Source organism: Sus scrofa, chromosome 14 (genome assembly GCF_054392235.1).
Source record: "Sus scrofa isolate SSC_HxYL_T2T_F1_AM1 chromosome 14, Sscrofa_HxYL_maternal_Yorkshire_Landrace_v2.0, whole genome shotgun sequence".
Lineage (NCBI taxonomy): Eukaryota > Metazoa > Chordata > Mammalia > Artiodactyla > Suidae > Sus > Sus scrofa.
The window spans coordinates 53949242-53967124 of NC_139396.1; the positions used below are offsets into that span (position 1 = coordinate 53949242).

Consider the following 17883-nt stretch of genomic DNA (forward strand, 5'->3'; position numbering starts at 1 on the left):
GTTCCCAGGCTACGGGTCTGATTGGAGCTGTAGCCACCAGCCTACACCAGAACCACAGCAATACAGGCTCAGAGCAGCGTCTACAACCTACACCACAGCTCAGAGCAACGCCGGATCCTTAACCCACTGAGTGAGGCCAGGGATCAAACCCACAACCTCATGGTTCCTAGTCTGATTCGTTACCCACTGAGCCATGATGGGAACTCCAGAAATAATACTCCTTAATGTAAAAAGAAAGTCCCCCAAAGAAAGTCCCTTTTATTTTTTTTTTAAATTTTTAATTTTTTTTTTTTTGTCTTTTTGCCTTTTTTAGGGCCACTCCTGTGGCACATGGAGGTTTCCAGGCCAGGGGTCTAATTGGAGCTGCAGCTTCCGGCCTACACCACAGCTCATGGCAACGTTGGATCCTTAACCACTAAGCAAGGCCAGGGATCAAACCTGTAACCTCATGGTTTTTAGTCGGATTCATTAACCACTGAGCCACGATGGGAACTCCTGAAAGTCCCTTTTTAAAGATGAGTGAATTGTTTAGAGAGAGACATGCGTAAGTTTGCAGAAGTGGAGAGTCAGCAAAATGAGGCTATAGTGTCAGGATGCAGGGAAATATCCTCATCATAAATACTGTACTTCAGGAGTTCCTGCTATGGCTCAGGGGTTAAGGAACCCAACTAAGACCCATGAGGAGGTGAGTTTGATCCCTGGCCTAGATCAGTGGATCAGGGCTCTAGCGTTGCTATGAAATGTGGTGTAGGCCACAGACGCAGCTCAGATCTAGTGTCGCTGTGGCTGTGGTGTAGGCCAGTGGCTACAGCTCTGATTAGACCCCTAGTCTGGAACCTCCATATGCCGCAGGGTGGCCCCTAAAAAGCAATAAAAAAAAAAAAAAAAAAAACACTGTACTTCTGGTCAACATTGTATCGTTAGCTAGAATGAAGCTAGACTTGGATATTCCATTCTACACTATTACCAATACCCACTACTGTAAATTCTGAATATGTTATTTTATTAACCACCATGCTTGGATTTTTGAAAAACCACTGTTGGTATTAAATAGTACAATGTTACTGTCAGGATTTCTGCAAAATTCAGAAAATCTATTGGCTTTAATCTAATTTCAAGTGTGGAATTCTGTGTGCAGATTTTTCCAATGCCATAAATTCAGAGTATATTAATTTTCCATTATCCTCTATGGTAAAAAAGCAAAAGTATTTAAAAGCAAGATGCAACAATACAAATTGTGACTGTCAGAAAAATGTTATCTCTTTCTGAAGGAAGTATAGAAAGAAATTGACTGTCAGAAAAATGTTATCTCTTTCTGAAGGAACTATAGAAAGAAAAAAAATAAAAGTGATCAGATGAGATAATAAAAGATAATGAAGCTCTGCTTCATTTCCTGCCCTATAACATCCAATTTAGGGAAAAGGGGACACGGCACAAGATTATGCCCTACCTCCAAACTTTCCCTTCCTTCTGATTGGGGGCAGAAACCCAGTCATTAAGGGCCAGTGATGCCACCTGCTGGTGACTGGAAAGATATGTCTCAACTAAAGCACAGTCTCTTTGGTCTCCCTGAGCCCCACACCCAGGAAATAGTATATGTGCTCTGCTCCTCAGCTTTTCCTCTTTTATCTCTCAGCCAATTATGATTCTGAAAAGTCGAAGTTGTCTGGGAATTTTTTAAATGGCCAGAATAGTGGTGAAGAACACTAATATGCTAGTGACATAGTTCAAGTTAATAAAAATAAATTTATTAAAACTACAAAATGAGGAGTTCCCATCATGGCTCTACGGAAACGAGGCTCGAATCTGGCATGGCTGTGGCTGTGGTGTAGGTCAGCGGGTATAGCTTCGATTCGACCCCTAGCGTGGAAATCTCCATATGCCACAGGCGTGGCCCTAAAAAGACGTAACATAAAGAGCCTACAAATGATATAAAACTGAACCAAATCAAAAAATCCTTATCACATTTGATATCAGAAGCTTTCACAAGTGCTTTCAGAAGTCTTCACCAAAATCCTCACTACCCATTTCATCTCTCAGTTAAATCTGCTTTTTCTCAAACACTAAAATTCCAGATTTCAACAATACTATTTCAATGATACCTTTTTTTTAAAGGGCTGCACCCATGGCATATGGAGTTTCCTAGGCTAGGGGTCAAATCAGAGCTGCAGCTGCCGGCCTATGCCACAGCCACAGCAACGCCAGATCTGGCCGTGTCTGTGACCTAAACCACAGCTCGTGGCAATGCCGGATCCTTTTAATCCACTGAGCAAGGCCAGAGATTGAAGCCTGTATCCTCATGGATGCTAGTCAGATTCATTTCCTCTGAGCCACGACAAGAACTCCCAATAATTTTCTGCTTTGACAAATTATTAATACTGTGACATTTTCCAACAAGTTTAAAAAAGTTCCCCATAATGTACCATGAGCTTTATGTGAACCAATATATACAAAACAGAGCATCAGTTTTAAGTGGGTGCCAACCAAGCAACTAAGAGACCATTTTTTATTCAATTTTAGTATTACTGAGTATGAGCTGGGGATTCGTATTTGACGAAGACACAATCCCTGTCATTTGCTGCAGAAGTTTCTTCAGTTGAAGGAGAATAATTCAGAGCTGAAGCAAATCTTTTATTTATTTATTTATTGCCACACCCATGGCATACGGAAGTTCCCTGACCAGAGAGCGAATGCCAGATCCTTAACCCACTGTGCTGGGCCAGGGATCAAACTTGCACTGCCAGAGACAATGCTGGATTCTTAACCCATGGAGCCACAGGAGGAACTCCTGAAGCACATCTTTTAGAATCTAATGTGTAAAAGGCTAAAATAGAATTAAGAAAAAAGTTCTGAGGAACAAAAGGCTGTGGCTTTAAAAGTGAAAGGTGGGAGCTCCCATTACAGCTCTGCAGGTTAAGGACCTGATGTAGTCTCTGTGAGGATGTGGGTTCGATCCCTAGCCTCACTCAGTGGGTTAAGGATCCAGCATCGCCACAAGCTATAGCATAGGCTGTGGATGCAACTCAGACTCTGTGTTATAGTGGCTGTGGCACAGGCCTCAGCTGCAACTCCAATCTGACCCCTAGCCTGGGAACTTCCATATGCCACAGCTGTAGCCATAAAAGAGGAAAAGAAAAAGGGACAGCTAATCTAGCCTTTCAAAAACAAATGCAGCAATTAAGTGGCGAGAAGTAAGAGGCTCCAATATGTACTAGAACAGTATTAAAAATAGCATTTTTCTGGGAGTTCCTATTGTGGGTCAGTGGAAACGAATCTGACTAGCATCCACGAGGACACAGGTTTGATCCCTGGCTTTGCTCAGTGGGTTAAGGATCTGGTATTGCTGTGGCTGTGGTGTAGGCCAGTGGCTATAGCTCCAATTCGACCTCTAGCCTGGGAACCTCCATATGCAGCCCTAAAAAAAAAAAAAAAAGACAGGAGTTTCCATCTTGGTGCAGTAGTTAACAAATCCGACTAGGAACCATGAGGTTGCGGATTTGATCCCTGGCCTCGCTCAGTGGGTTAAGCATCAGGCGTTGCCATGAGCTGTGGTGTGGGCCACAGATGTGGCTTGGATCTGGCGTTGCTGTGGCTGTGGCATAGGCCGGCAGCTAAAGCTCCGATTAGACCCCTAGCATGGGAACCTCCATATGCCACGGGTGTGGCCCTAGAAAGACAAAAAAAAAAAAAAAAAAAAAAGAAAAGAAACCTTATTTTCCTCCTATACACAATGAACTATTAAATTTTACAATACTATGATAAAATGAGATAAAAATAGAAAAAAAAATGCCTGAGAGAAAAATATATCTTACTTAAATTCTTCCTTTTTCTTTCTTTCTTATTTGTTTTTTCAAACTCTTGTGTCTAGGGCTAACCTTCAATAGCCCTTAACAGTAAGTTGCAGCGAGGAAGCTGCCCTGCTACATACGAATCCCCAACACAGAAGCTGGTCGTCTATGAACGGTTTAGTACCAGGTTTACCAAAAACATGTGGTGTGTACTACTTAAATATTAAAAAGAAGTTTTTATTTTCCTTAACTAATAAACTATTTGTGAGATTTATAAATTAGATTCCTGAGTTAAAACTTTAGGCTTTTTTTTTTTTTTTGCTTTTTAGGGCCATACCTGGAAGTTCCCAGGCTAGGGGTCGAATTGGAGCTGCAGCTGCTGGCCTATACCAGTCACAACACCAAATCCGAGCTTCGTCTGCAACCTACGCCACAGCTCACAGCAATGCTGGATCCTTAACCCACTAAACAAGGTCAGGGAGGGAACCTGCATCTTCATGGATACTAGCTGGGCTCATTACCGCTGAGCCACAAAGGAATGTGGCTCCCAAAATATTTTTTTAAGACAAAATATTTCACCTCGCTTTTACTAGGGCCATTATATACCCAATAGGCACTGTAATCAATACTTTAACATTTCGAAAGCAATTTTCTTAAAACCTAAACTACCTAAAAGTTTGAGCTGAAATTGTCTAGAAACTCTATCACTTAAATGCTGCTGAGAGTTCCCTGGCGGCTCAGCAGGTTAAGGATCTGGCATTGACACTTCTGTGGCTGAGGTTGCTATTGGGGCTCCAGTTTGATCCCTGGCCTGGGAACTTCCACATGCTGTGGGTCTGGCCTAAATAAATAAATAAATAAATAAATAAATAAAATGCTCTTGTATTTGACTTCAATCAATCAAGGATCAGAGGGAAAAAAAATTAAATCCACAAACCAGATTCCTTTGGAAGATCTGAATGAAGATCAGTAGTCAAGACTTCACAGAGTCAAATGGCACACCAAATTCTACAGTAAAGCCAGATTAATGCAGAAGAAAAAGAGAAAAATGGAAGCCTACCTCCTGAAGCTTGCCAAATTAAAAAAAAACAAGGTGATAGGTGCCACGGAATGTTAGATTATTTATTTATTTATTTATTTATTTGTCTTTTTAGGGCCACACCAGTGGCATACGGAGGTTCCCAACTAGGGATCTAATCAGAGCTATAGCTGCCAGCCTATGCCACAACCACAGCAATGATAAATCCGAGCCTCGTCGACCTACACCACAACTCACGGCAACGCTGGATCCTTAACCTGCTGAGTGAAGCCAGGGATTGAACCCACAACTTCATGGTTCCTAGTCACATTCATTTCCACTGTGCCATGATGGGAACTCCAAATGTTAGGTTTCTAATTCCCACATTATCACCAAAAGAAATCGGAAGAATTTCTAACAAAGACATCAAAAGAAATGGTATCTGGAATGGTATCTGCATCCATGAGGAAACAGGTTTGATTCCTGGCTTTGCTCAGTAGGAAGTTCCCAGGCTAGGGGTTGAATTGGAGCTGCAGCTGCTGGCCTACACCACAGCCACAGCAATGCCAGATCTGAGCCAAGTCTGCGACCTACACCACTGCTCACGGCAACACCATATCCTTAACCCACTGAGTAAGGCCAGGGTTTGAACCTGCATCCTCGTAGATACTAGTCAGATTAATTTCCACTGTGACACAATGGAAACCCCACCACTCAAATGTTTTTGATGCTACAATACTACCCACAAGTTTGACTAAAGTACTTGGGGCCAGCATCTGGAGATGAACATTCTGTTTTAAGCTCCTCTATTAGGCTCCTGGTTTTGAACCCCATTTTGAGGGGGGGAGGAGGAGTCTTTAGCCTGTGCCATCTGAAAGAATGAAATAGTCTGGTTTTGTTTGTTTGCTTGCTTTTTAGGGCCGCGCCTTCGGCATATGGAGGTTCCCGGGCTAGGAGTGGAATCAGAGCTACAGCCACAGGCCTATGCCACAGCTTCAGCAATGCTGGATCCCAGCCACGTATTCGACCTACACCACAGCTCACAGCCAACACCAGATCTTTAACCCACTAAGCAAGGCCAGGGAACAAGCCCACAATCTCATGGTTCCTAGTCAGATTTGTTTCCGCTACACCACAATGGGAACTCCTAAGCAGTTTTTTATAAAAGGTACTATTTCATCTCAACAGTGAAAGAAAGAGAAAGGATAAGGGAAAGAAAGTGATTTGGTAGAAAATTTAGGGCAAAAAAACCCAACCTAAGTTCAGAGGTGTGAGGGAATCAAAAAACAGAATGTGGGAATGGTCCTTCCCAATATTAGCCAGCACGGTAGTCTTTTTACAACTCTTAAACCTACAGCAAAAGTGTTCAGAAATAGGTTTAAAAAAAAGTTAATAAATGAAATTAATTCCAATTCTTAAACAGCTATACAAACACCATTCTGTTTCCTTAGCAGATATGCAAAACATTTTACAGATTCAGACTGTTCTTTTCTAATATAAATTAGAAGAACAACTGTTCAAGTACACATGCTCACTTAAAACTCTTTGCCAAGTCTGATCTGGGTAAAAAAGCAGTCAATTCCTATTTACAGTCAGATGGAATAAAAATTAAGATGGAGAAAATTTACCCACATTCCTTCACTGCCATGCTTTATTACTAGTTTTATTTTTTTACTCTTTAGGGCCACACCCATGGCACATGCAAGTTCCCAGACTAGGGGACAAATAAGAGCTGCAGCTGCTGGCCTATGCCACAGTCACAGCAAGGCAGGATCTGAGCCACATCTGTGACCTACACCATGGCTCACGGCAATACCAGATCCCCAATCCACTAAGTGAGGCCAGGGATCAAACCCACATCCTCATGGATACTAGTCGGGTTCGTTTCTGCTGAGCCACGATTCGAACTCCACTAGTTTTAATATTAAATTTTCTATTTGTAAAACTTTGTGAGACTGTGAAGAGCAAGAAAGAAAATAAAACCAAAACCAGACAGGAGTTCTCGTCGTGGCTCAGTGGAAATGAATCTAACTAGCATCCATTAGGACGCAGGTTCCATCCCTGGCCTCGCTCAGTGGGTTTAGGATCCAGCACTGCAGTGAGCTGTGGTATAGGAAGCAGATATGACTGGGACCTGGCACTGCTGTGGCCGTGGCATAGGCCAGCGGCTACGGCTCTGATTCAACCCCTAGTCTGCAAACCTCCATATGCTGTTGAGTGCAGCCCTAAAAATCAAAAAAATAAAAACTAAAAACAGGCATTATTGGGTATACTAGCATTACACAATATTACCAAGTGAATTGTCCTCCTGAAAAATGTCCTAGACCCATTTAAATTACCTAAGAGGGAGTTCAACAATGCTACTTTTGGAATTCCCGCTGTGGCTCAGCGGGTTAAAGACCTGAGACCGTTGTCTCTTTAAGGATGCAGGTTTGATCCCTGGCCTCAGTCAGTGGGAAAAGGATCTGGTGCTGCCATAAGCTATCACACAGGTCACAGATATGGCTCAGATCTGGTGTTGCCATGCCTGTGGCAAAGGCCAAAGCTGCAAGCTCCAACTTTCAAATGTCACAGGACTGGCCGTAAAAAAAAAAAAAAAAGAATGTGGGGAGTTCCTGTCGTGGCGCAGTGGTTAACGAGTCCGACTAGGAAGCATGAGGTTGCGGGTTCGGTCCCTGCCCTTGCTCAGTGGGTTAACGATCTGGCGTTGCCGTGAGCTGTGGTGTAGGTTGCAGACGCGGCTCGGATCCTGCGTTGCTGTGGCTCTGGTGTAGGCCAGTGGCTACAGCTCCGATTCGACCCCTAGCCTGGGAACCTCCATATGCCGCAAGAGCGGCCCGAGAAATGGCAAAAAGACAAAAAAAAAAAAAAAAAAAGAAAAAGAATGTTACTTTTTATATTAGCACTAAAACATACATCTCAATGGAACAGAATAAAGAGACAAGAAATAAACCCATACACCCACCTACGGTCAACTAATCATCAACAAAGGAAGCAAGAATATACAATGGAGAAATGATAGTCTCCTCAGCAAGTGGTGTTGGGAAAGCTAGACAGCCACAGGTAAATCAATGAAGTAGAACACTCCCTCACACCATACACAAAAGTAAACTCAAAATGGCTTAAATATTTAAATTTAAGACATGGGTGTTTCTGCCACGGCACAGCGGAAGCAAATCCAACTAGTATCCATGAGGATGTGAGTTTCATCCCTGTCCTCACTCAGTTGGTCAGGGATCTGGCACTGCTGTGAGCTGTGGTGCTCCTAGGCATAAACAAGATCAACTCCAAAGGCAGTAACTAAAAAAAAAGACTTGTCTCCTTGTATGGGCCACTGAAGGACTTTTAACAAAGAGATATCTGTCATAGGTATCTGAGAAGATACAATACCAGAACAAAGTGCTTTCTTCAGCATCGCAAAGCAGTTACAGAGTACCTAGCACTACTAGCTTCTGAAAAAAAGAATCTAACTATAGGTGAGAACCTTATTAAGAGGTCCAGAAGAAAGGCTTTAACTTTCTGGCGGCTTGCAATTTCTAAATAACAACAAAGACAAATCAGTGCAACAACTAAAACAGCTGCTAGTACAGATGCCATCATGAAAATCAAAAACTGTTGTTGTAATTTGCAATAGAAATGACTAGAGAAAGTCTCCCTCTTCCCTTCAAAAAAAAAAAAAAAATCATCTAAGAAATTGGGAACCAATTTCAAACTTTCCCAGAAAGGCCTTTCAATGTTTTACTGAACACTCAGCACTCCAAATGGGTTAACAGCAATTCCCATACTTTCCTTCTCAACAGACACTTGAAATAGAGTGAATTTTAATACAGATACATCACCATTTTTATATTCTCAAAACATAAAATAAAATATACAGTCCCACACTCTCAATGTTTTTTCCAATATACATGTCCTACTTCTTTACATTTTTCAGCTTCACTGGACACTAGTTTCCCATCCACAGCTCCTGCCTTTCTCCCTGAGCTCTGTGGTTTTGATTTCTTTACAGATTAAAAAACTAAAGCATCTGCAGAACAAGCACAGTAAAATTATGTAAGCATTATTTACAAACATTATAAAACTAAAAATATACATAAGCTAAAACATTTTAAGTCTAATGGAAACAAGGAATTATCAGCTGAGTATAATCAGTAGCACTTGTGACCATAAAACTGTCGAAAATGCTTTACAAACTTTTTATTTTGGCCATGCCCATTACATATGGAAGTTCCTAGGCCGGTGCCTGAACTTGCACCACAGCAGCAACCTGACCCACCATCATACAACACCCGATCCTTAACCTGCTGTGCCACAAAAGACCTCCTACAAACTATTTTTTAATAAAAAACAAACTTCCATTATTTATCCTACCAGAAGGACCAAGGAATCTTCCTCTGAAATTTTAAATATTTTCCAGCATTGAATTTTACATTAAAATTCCTACTTAGGCAAAAAAGCCCTTATTTAAAAAAAAAAAAAAAAAAAAAAAAAAAAGAATGAAAAGAAAAGTACACATGGTCAATGAAGAGTCTTTGCTTGAATAAATCTAATAAACCATGAAGCATGTTTAGGAACTCAAAATTCACCTCTTCGTGCGTAACTGGAGTCCATATCTTTAAACTGTACCACAACAAAGTCTGAACACTTGAATAAAATACTCTCCATTATTTCTTCACGTTTTGGCCCCGAACTGGATTCTGTACTTTTCTCATGTGCAGCATCAAGTACCAAATCACACTAGGAAGAAAAACATCAGTAAATATTCAAAATATTTATAAAATAAAATTTGACAGGAATTCTTTGGCACATCAGGGTACAGCATCTGTTTGTTTTTTGTCTTTTTTAGGGCTGCACCCATGGTATATGGAGGTTCCCAGCCTAGGGATCCAAGTGGAGCTGCTGGCCTCCATCACAACAATAGCAACAGCAACATGGAGTCACATCTGCAACCTACACCACAGCTCACGGCAACGCCAGATCCTTAACCCACTGAGAGAGGCCAGGGATGGAACCTGCATCCTCATGGATGCTAGTCAGATTCGTTTTTCGCTGAACCACAACGGGAACCCCCAGGGGACTATTTCTTATATGCCATTAGTAAAAATTATTTCAAGATATCCTCATTATCATACCTTTTTCTCAGAAATACAATCTATGATCCATTCCAATATTGAAAAATCCTCTTATCTAAAAGTTGGCCTTTGCTGACATGGTCTGTCTGAGGCACAATACTGGTAAAGAGGAAAACAGTGAACCACCAGATCCCTCTTCTAGTCACAATGGACTAAAAAGGCCAAGATATATTAATAAGCACACAGACCAACAAGTCTCTTTTTTGTTTTTTGCTTTTTTAGGGCCACACTTGAAGCATATGGGAAAGTTCCAGGCCTGGGGTCGAACTGGAGCTGTTGCTGCCAGCCTATGCCACAGCTATGGCAACATGGGACCGGAGCCATGTCTGTGAACTATACCACAAATCACGGCAACACCAGATCCTTAACCCACTGATCGAGGCCAGGGATCAAACCCAAATCCTCATGGATCCTAGTCAGATTCGTTACCGTTGAGCCACAAGAACTCTCAACAGGTCTTTTTGATTAGACAAACCTGTTTATAAAATAATCATTATCTGAAACTGAAGAGCAAGATCACTCTAAGTAGTTTAAAAAGCACTTTCAAAGTCAAGTACTGAGCATGAAAATGTAACAAACATATCTACCTCATAACTATAAACTGCTAAATCAAAAATAACAAAATCATAAAACTATCAGAAAGTCATAAAAACATACAGTAGTTGCTGATTCATGGGATTTTACATTTTAAAAAGAGAAAAAGAGTGAAAATTACCTTAGGGCTGTATGTTTTAAAAACTCCTTCATATATACCTCCATTTTTCACTTGTACTTCACACTTGGATCCCTAAAAACATAAAATTTATCAAAGCAACAGTGTGTGATGCAGTCATGGGGGATAACTGCTTTCATTTTACTTCTTATAGTTCATCGGACTTCATTCAACATATTAGGTCATCAATGACAGAATAAAAAAGGTTAAATACACTGAGTTCTCAAAATTTTTCAAGAAGCCCTGTCCAAAGTCTACATTATAAGTTTGAATACTAAAGTTTTGTATTTTTGACTCTAGTTTTATTAAGTGACAAAATAATGCACTAAAGACAATCAACCAGTAACGTTACTTCGTATGCAGCAGGGTTAACAAGAATGCTTTTATAGCAAGTTACAACAGCTTGAATAAAGTTCTAATCAGTTTTTTCTAAATCATCCTGATTAAACATGACCTAAGAAATGTTACTTTGAGAATCATTTATTCACATTTTAACTTCATGAAATTATTTTATTCCACTCCCAAGACAGGTTCTCCCCAATACTCATAACTTACAACAACTGATGTAAGTATATGAACCATCCTCATATTTGCATAGATTCCATCAAAAGAAATCTGAAATATTAAGAAAAAACATTATTAGCACATTATCTTTGTATAAATATTAAAGTTAATATTTCTTTTGCTACAAAATGTTTAGTTAAAGGAAGACTTCATTTACCATAATCTTTTGCCTCATAGAGTATCAGTTCTCAAAGTGAAATCAGTCATACCAACTAACAATGTTTTGACTATATATGATACAAAAAGCAAAAGAGAACTTTCAAATATGAAGAAAGACAAAACCATAGCAACAGAAGAGCAATCAATGAATGAAGAGTAGGATTCACTACAAAGTGGCATGAGGGATTTCTGGAGGTGATAAAACTTCTAATATGACTGTGGTGGTGCTTATATAATTGTATGCATCAAAACTCACAGAACTATACACTAACTAGGATTAAGTATACCTTAATAAATAAATGGAGTGGTAGGAACCTCTGCAGCAGACCCTTGACTATCTTCTCTTAGCATATCTAAACCAATGATACTGCTCTAAGGTCTAATCAACCACATCACGACTTATCACACACCAGATAAAGCTGTGTCCTGATTCTAAAGAAGAAAAACTATCCACGATAAAGGCAAAGTCTCAAAAATTATTAACCGCTTCTGATTTATTTCTTGCATCCTACGGAACTTAGACCTTCCGCCCCTCGTGCACAGTTTAACTGATAGAGTTCCAAAATTTAAAACCAGAGGCCCTTTCCCGAGGGGGGAAATTGAAAGAAACCAAAGATAGCACATTACTTCAAAATCAAAAAACCCAAGGAGCTTTGCAAACTCCGGTCCTAGTTCCATCTTTCCCATTAATCATTTACATTTGCCTTTAGTCATCTATAAAGGAACAAAAGAGCTACTGCTATTAAGCATGAAAAATAAAAATATTATTTATAAACAATTCTACATTTTAGAGTCATCATCAGAAAAACAACAGACATAGCTAATAATTTTATACAAAACTGTACTGACTTATAAAGGTTATCTGAGATATAAAGTTCAAAAGAAGGGAATTTTTTTCCCCAGCCTTGGCTTTTGGTCTATGGCTTAGAAGTCATATTATAGTTGCAATTTTTACAAACAAGTAACATTAATAAAGTCACTCACCGTAGATTGAGGCAGTCCTTTGCTACTGTTTCGACCTCTGAAAAGATTAAATGTTATGTTTACTAAATTCAACAGGCTAAACAAGCTAAAAATTATTTTTAAATTTAAAATAACTTATAATTTCATCCAAATAAAACAAAGGCTATCTGGAGGGGGGAGGGGAGGCTCGTCTAATATTTAGTATAAAGGTTGCCTAAGTATGAGTCTCTCTGTGCTTTGTTGGCTCAGAGGCCCAGAACAGTTATAGGTCATGGGAAGGATGAAGAATGTGAACATGTATGGCCAAAAAGAAAGGGGTGGTGGGGAGGGTAGTTTCCTAATGGCTCAGCAGGTTAAGGATCTAGCATTGTCACTGCTGTAGCTTGGGTCACTACTGTGGTACAGTATTGATCCCTGGCCTATGAATTTCTGTATGACGTGGGTGCAGCCAAAGAAAAGAATATGCATATGGTCAAAATCAAATAAATGAAGTAATAATAAAAACAGCCTACTTAAAGAAATAACCATTACCAAATATAATAATCTTTACACCAAAAGTAATCAATCACTTATGAAAAGTTACACTCAGGAACAATATATAGATTCTATTCCTGATTTAACTGACATATCTGACTAACATTAAGTTATATCCCATATTTCTCCCTCACCTCTAAAACTAAGTACTGGGTTTGCAATGCAGAAAATCATCTGAAAATAAGTTAAATAAGTATCAAAGCATTTTCACTTCTAAATAATAAGCACCTCTGTCAGGATCTATGTAACAAGTGCCTTTCTCTGACAAAGCCCTCCCTCTGAAACAATGCAGTACACCAATGTCAGTTATCAAATAATTTCCAGTAACATGGGCTCTATTTCCAAGTGAACTTAGAGAATATAATGCACCCAAAGGCTTGCTTCAATGGAAAAGATTAAGCCCTTTAAGAAACGATGAAAAAAAAAATTTAATACAGTAAAATGTCATTCCTAAAATATCAGTTACCCCGAAGTAACAGTAATGGAATCTCACTCTAATAAAACAATCACAACATTAAAATTAAGCCACAAATACAAAACATCCAAAGAAAAGCACAATTCAGGCGAGAAGTCTAAAGCAAGACTGAGCACTTCGAGGCCAGCTGGTTTTAGTTTCCAACTCTATCACCTTCTCTAACCTAGGAAATACTGTCTTCAACCAAATCACTTCTGAGATTCCTTCCATTTCTAACAGTAACTTTTTACCTCATACACAGCACAGGTAGAGAAATTAGAAAGTCTAAGAAATATGACCAGTAACATATCATTTATTATTACTACAAACTAGACACTATGGTGAGCACTATGTCAAATTCTCTTATCCCTACTTTACAGGTGAGGAAACTGAATCTTAGCAGTTAAATATCTTGACCAAAATCATTCAATTCATAAGCAGTAGAGCTGGCATTTGATCCAAATAATCCAAAGACTTTTCATTTTTAGGCTATGCTGTCTCTCTGAAATTTTTCATAATGAAGTGTAACCCAATTCCCTCATTTTTCAAACACTATCTGAATTTATTAGTTTCTCTATTTATTTGTAGTCAGTAGCCAAAGGCTATAAAATAGCTAAATCTTGCTCAGAATGATTATCTTATCCTAGTGTGCTGTGCTGAGATGCCACAGTTAAAAGGCTTAAACAAATGCCACTAATTGCCTTTAAATTCAAGAGCGTCCCTCAAGGCTATTTAAAAGCATTTAAAACATAAAACTCCTTTATAGAAGTCACACTATTTTTCTTATTGATTATACAGTTGTATCTTTGACTAATAAAAAGAGTAATTGCTTTTTAATAGAACAAACTGGTCAACAAGGAAAATAATAAAAGACTCACAGTGGTATAATGTGGTACAAGAGTGTTGAAACTGCTGATTTACCAGGTGCTTAACACCCAAAGGGAATGTTAGCATATAATAGCATTCTCTGAAACTGAGAAAAGCTCAAATTCATTCTTGTTTTTTTTCTTTTTGGATGCACTCAGATTATGCTTAACTTTTCACTTTTTTCTTTAGTATTTCAGGACAAAGCATTCAAAAACTGAATCTCAAAGAAGCTAAGATCAGGAGCTCCCGCCTTGGTACAACGGGCCAGCGGCATCTTGAGAGCACCGGGACTTGGGTTTGACCCCCAGCCCAACACACTCAAACTTGAGGTTCTACTTTGTGTAATAAAGCAAGAAAAAGAAACAAAAGGTACGATGATTGGACAGGAAGAAAAAAACTGTCTTTAATAAAAGACGACATAATTATTTATGCAGAGAATCTACGAAAAAGACAATATTAGGGAGTTCCCATCACAGATCAGCTGTAACAAAACAGACTAGTATCCATGAGGACTCAGGTTTGATCCCTGGCTTTGCTCAATCCTGGCCTTGCTCAATCAATGGGTTAAGGATCTGTGTTGTTGTGAGCTGTGGTATAGGCCAGCAGCTACAGCTCCAATTGATTCCTAGCCTGGAAACTTCCATAAGCTGTGGGTATGGTCCTAAGGAGACCAAAAAAAAAAAAAAAAAAAAAAAAAGACCCTATTAGAAGTAAGACAACTTGGAGTTCCCTTCGTGGCTCAGTGGTTAACAAATTCAACTAGCATCCATGAGGATGCAGATTCAATCCTTGGCCTCGCTGCTCAGTGGGTTAAAAATCCAGCATTGCTGTGAGCTGTTGTGTAGGTCGCAGACATGGCTGGGATCTGGCATTGCTGTGGCTGTGGTGTAGGCCAGCAGCTGCAGATCTGATTGGATCCCTAGCCTGGGAACCTCCATGTGCCCCAGGTGCAGCCCTAAAAAGTAAAAAACTAAATAAATAAAAAATAAAAAGATAGGCAATATCATTAATTATTAGAGAAAAGGAAATCAAAACTACAATGAGGTATCCCCACACACCAGTCAGCCATCATCAAAAAGTCTACAAACAGGAGTTCGCAGGTGGTTTAAGCAGGTTAAGGACCTGGTGGTGTCGCTGCTATGGCTTGTGTCCCTGGCCCAGGAACTTCTGCATGCCAAAGGTGAAGCAAAAAAAAAGTATACAAACAATAAATGCTGGAGAGGGTACAGAGAAAACAGGACCCTCCTAATAATGTGCAAAGGATTCTCAAAAAAACCTAAAAATAGAGTTGCGATATGATCCAGCAACCCAACTCCTGTGCCTATATACAAAGAAAACAGTAATTCAAAAAGAAGAGTTCCCATTGTGGCACAGTGGAAATGAATCTGACTAGTAACTATGAGGTTTCGGGTCCATCCCTGGCCTTGCCTGGTGTTGCTGTAAGCTGTGGTGTAGGTCACCAACATGGCTAGGACCTGTGTTGCTGTGGCTGTTGTGCAGGCTGGAAGCTGTAGTTGCAATTTGACCCCTAGCCTGGGAACCTCCATATGCCATGGGTGCGGCCCTAAAAACGAAAAGATATAAGCAGCCAAATGTTCACTGCAGCATTATTTACAATAGCCAAGACATGGAAGCAACCTAAATGTCCATCAACAGAGGAATGGATAAAGGAATGGTACATATATACAATGGAGTATTACTCTGCCAAAAAAAAAAAAAAAAAAAAAAGGCAGAGTGTCATTTGCAGGAACATGGATGGACACAGAGATTACCATACTAAATCAAGTTAGGCAGGGAGTTCCCGTCGTGGCGCAGTGGTTAACGAATCCGACTAGGAACCATGAGGTTGCGGGTTCGGTCCCTGCCCTTGCTTAGTGGGTTAATGATCCGGCGTTGCCGTGAGCTGTGGTGTAGGTTGCAGACGCGCCTCGGATCCCGCGTTGCTGTGGCTCTGGGGTAGGCCAGTGGCTACAGCTCCGATTGGACCCCTAGCCTGGGAACCTCCATATGCCGCGGGAGCGGCCCAAGAAATAGCAACAACAACAACAGCAACAAAAAGACAAAAAAAAAAATAAAAATAAAAAAAAATATATAAAAATAAATAAATAAATCAAGTTAGGCAAAGACAAATATCCTATGATACCACTTATACATGGAATCTTTTAAAAATGATACAAATGAACTTATCTGTATCAAGAAATAGACACAGAAAACAAACTCCTCCCGGTTACTAAAGGGGAAAGGAGGATGGGGTGGGATAAGTCAGGAATTTGGGATTAATATATACATACTACTATCTATCAAATAGATAATCAACAGGACCTACCATATAGCACCAACATTCTATAATAACCTACATGGGAAAAGAATCTGAAAAATGGTTATACAGACAACTCACTTTGTTATACACCTAAAACTAATACAACATTGTAAATCAACGATGCTACAATATAAAATAAAAACTAAATTAAAAAAAAATACAGGTGTTCCTGTTGTAGCTCAGTGGTAATGAATCAGACTAGAATCTATGAGGATGTGGGTTCAATCCCTGGCCTTCCTCAGTGGATTAAGGATCGGCCATTGTGTGAGCTGTTACATAGGTTGCACATGGAGCTCAGATCTGGCGTTGCTGTGGCTGTGGTGTAGGTTGGCAGCTATAGCTCCAATTTGACCCCTAGCCTGAGAACTTCCACATGCCATGGGTGCAGCCCTAAAAAGAAAAAATACACACACAGGCACAAGAAGGAACTTTATAGCATCATGTATCTTTTTCTTTTGTTTCCTGTTTTGGCAGCCCTGCAGCATGTGGAGTTTCTGGGCCAGGTATCAGATCCAAGCTGCAGCCGTGGCAATGGTGGATCCCCAACCCTCTGTGCCAAGCTAGGGATTGAGCCTGAATCCCAGTGCTCCAGAGATGCTGCAGGTCCTGCTGCGGCACCACAGCGGGAACTTCAGGGTGGTGTATTTTTTTTTTTTTTTAAGGGCCGCACTCGTAGCATACGGAAGTTCGCAGGCTAGGGGTTGAATTGGAATTACACCTGCCAGCCTAATGCCACAGCCACAGCAACATGAGGTCCAAGCTGCGTCTGAGACCTACACCACAGTTCACCTCAACACTGGATCCTTAATCCAGTGATCAAGGCCAGGGATAGAACCTGAATTCTAATGGATCCTAGTCGGGTTAGTTAACCACTGAGCCACAACGGGAACTCCTGGTGTACTTTAACTATAGTAGTGATTACATAACTATATACATTTGGTCAAACTCAAAGCACTTAACACTAAACATAATGAGTTTACTATATGTAAATTATACCTCAAAAAACTGCCACTCCCCAAACTAAAGGCAGATCCAAAAAAACCTTAAAAGATATACTAGGAGTTTCCTGGAGACTCAGCAGGTTAAGGATCCAACATTGTCACTGCTTATTGGCTCTGTTTATTGCTGTAGCGGGTTCGATCCTTAGCCTGGGAACTTCTGCATGCCATGGGTGCAGCCAAAATAAAGGAATGAATCAATCAATCAATCAGTCAAGGTTGAAATTATAACCAAATAAATCTGACATAAAAACTCATTATTGGAGTTCCCGTTGTGGCTCAGTGGTTAACAAATCCAACTAGGAACCGTGAGGTTGCGGGTTCAATTCCTGGCTTCACTCAATGGGTTAAGGATCCGGTGTTTCGGTGAGCTG

The 17883-nt window shown here is 40.1% G+C and overlaps 1 protein-coding gene across 50 annotated transcripts in view; it reads right to left on the bottom strand.

The window, feature by feature from the left end:
- The window catches only part of ATXN2 (ataxin 2), a 115208-nt gene that overhangs the window by 68135 nt on the left and 29190 nt on the right, over positions 1–17883 (bottom strand). For all 50 annotated transcript variants that reach the window (XM_084996085.1, XM_084996083.1, XM_084996084.1 and 47 more), the window contains exons 2-5: positions 12358–12394; positions 11206–11265; positions 10654–10725; positions 9393–9543 (exon numbers count right to left, since the gene is read on the bottom strand). In XM_084996085.1, the coding sequence (XP_084852211.1) occupies positions 9393–9543; positions 10654–10725; positions 11206–11265; positions 12358–12394 (320 nt within the window). The remainder of the gene's footprint in view (positions 1–9392; positions 9544–10653; positions 10726–11205; positions 11266–12357; positions 12395–17883) is intronic.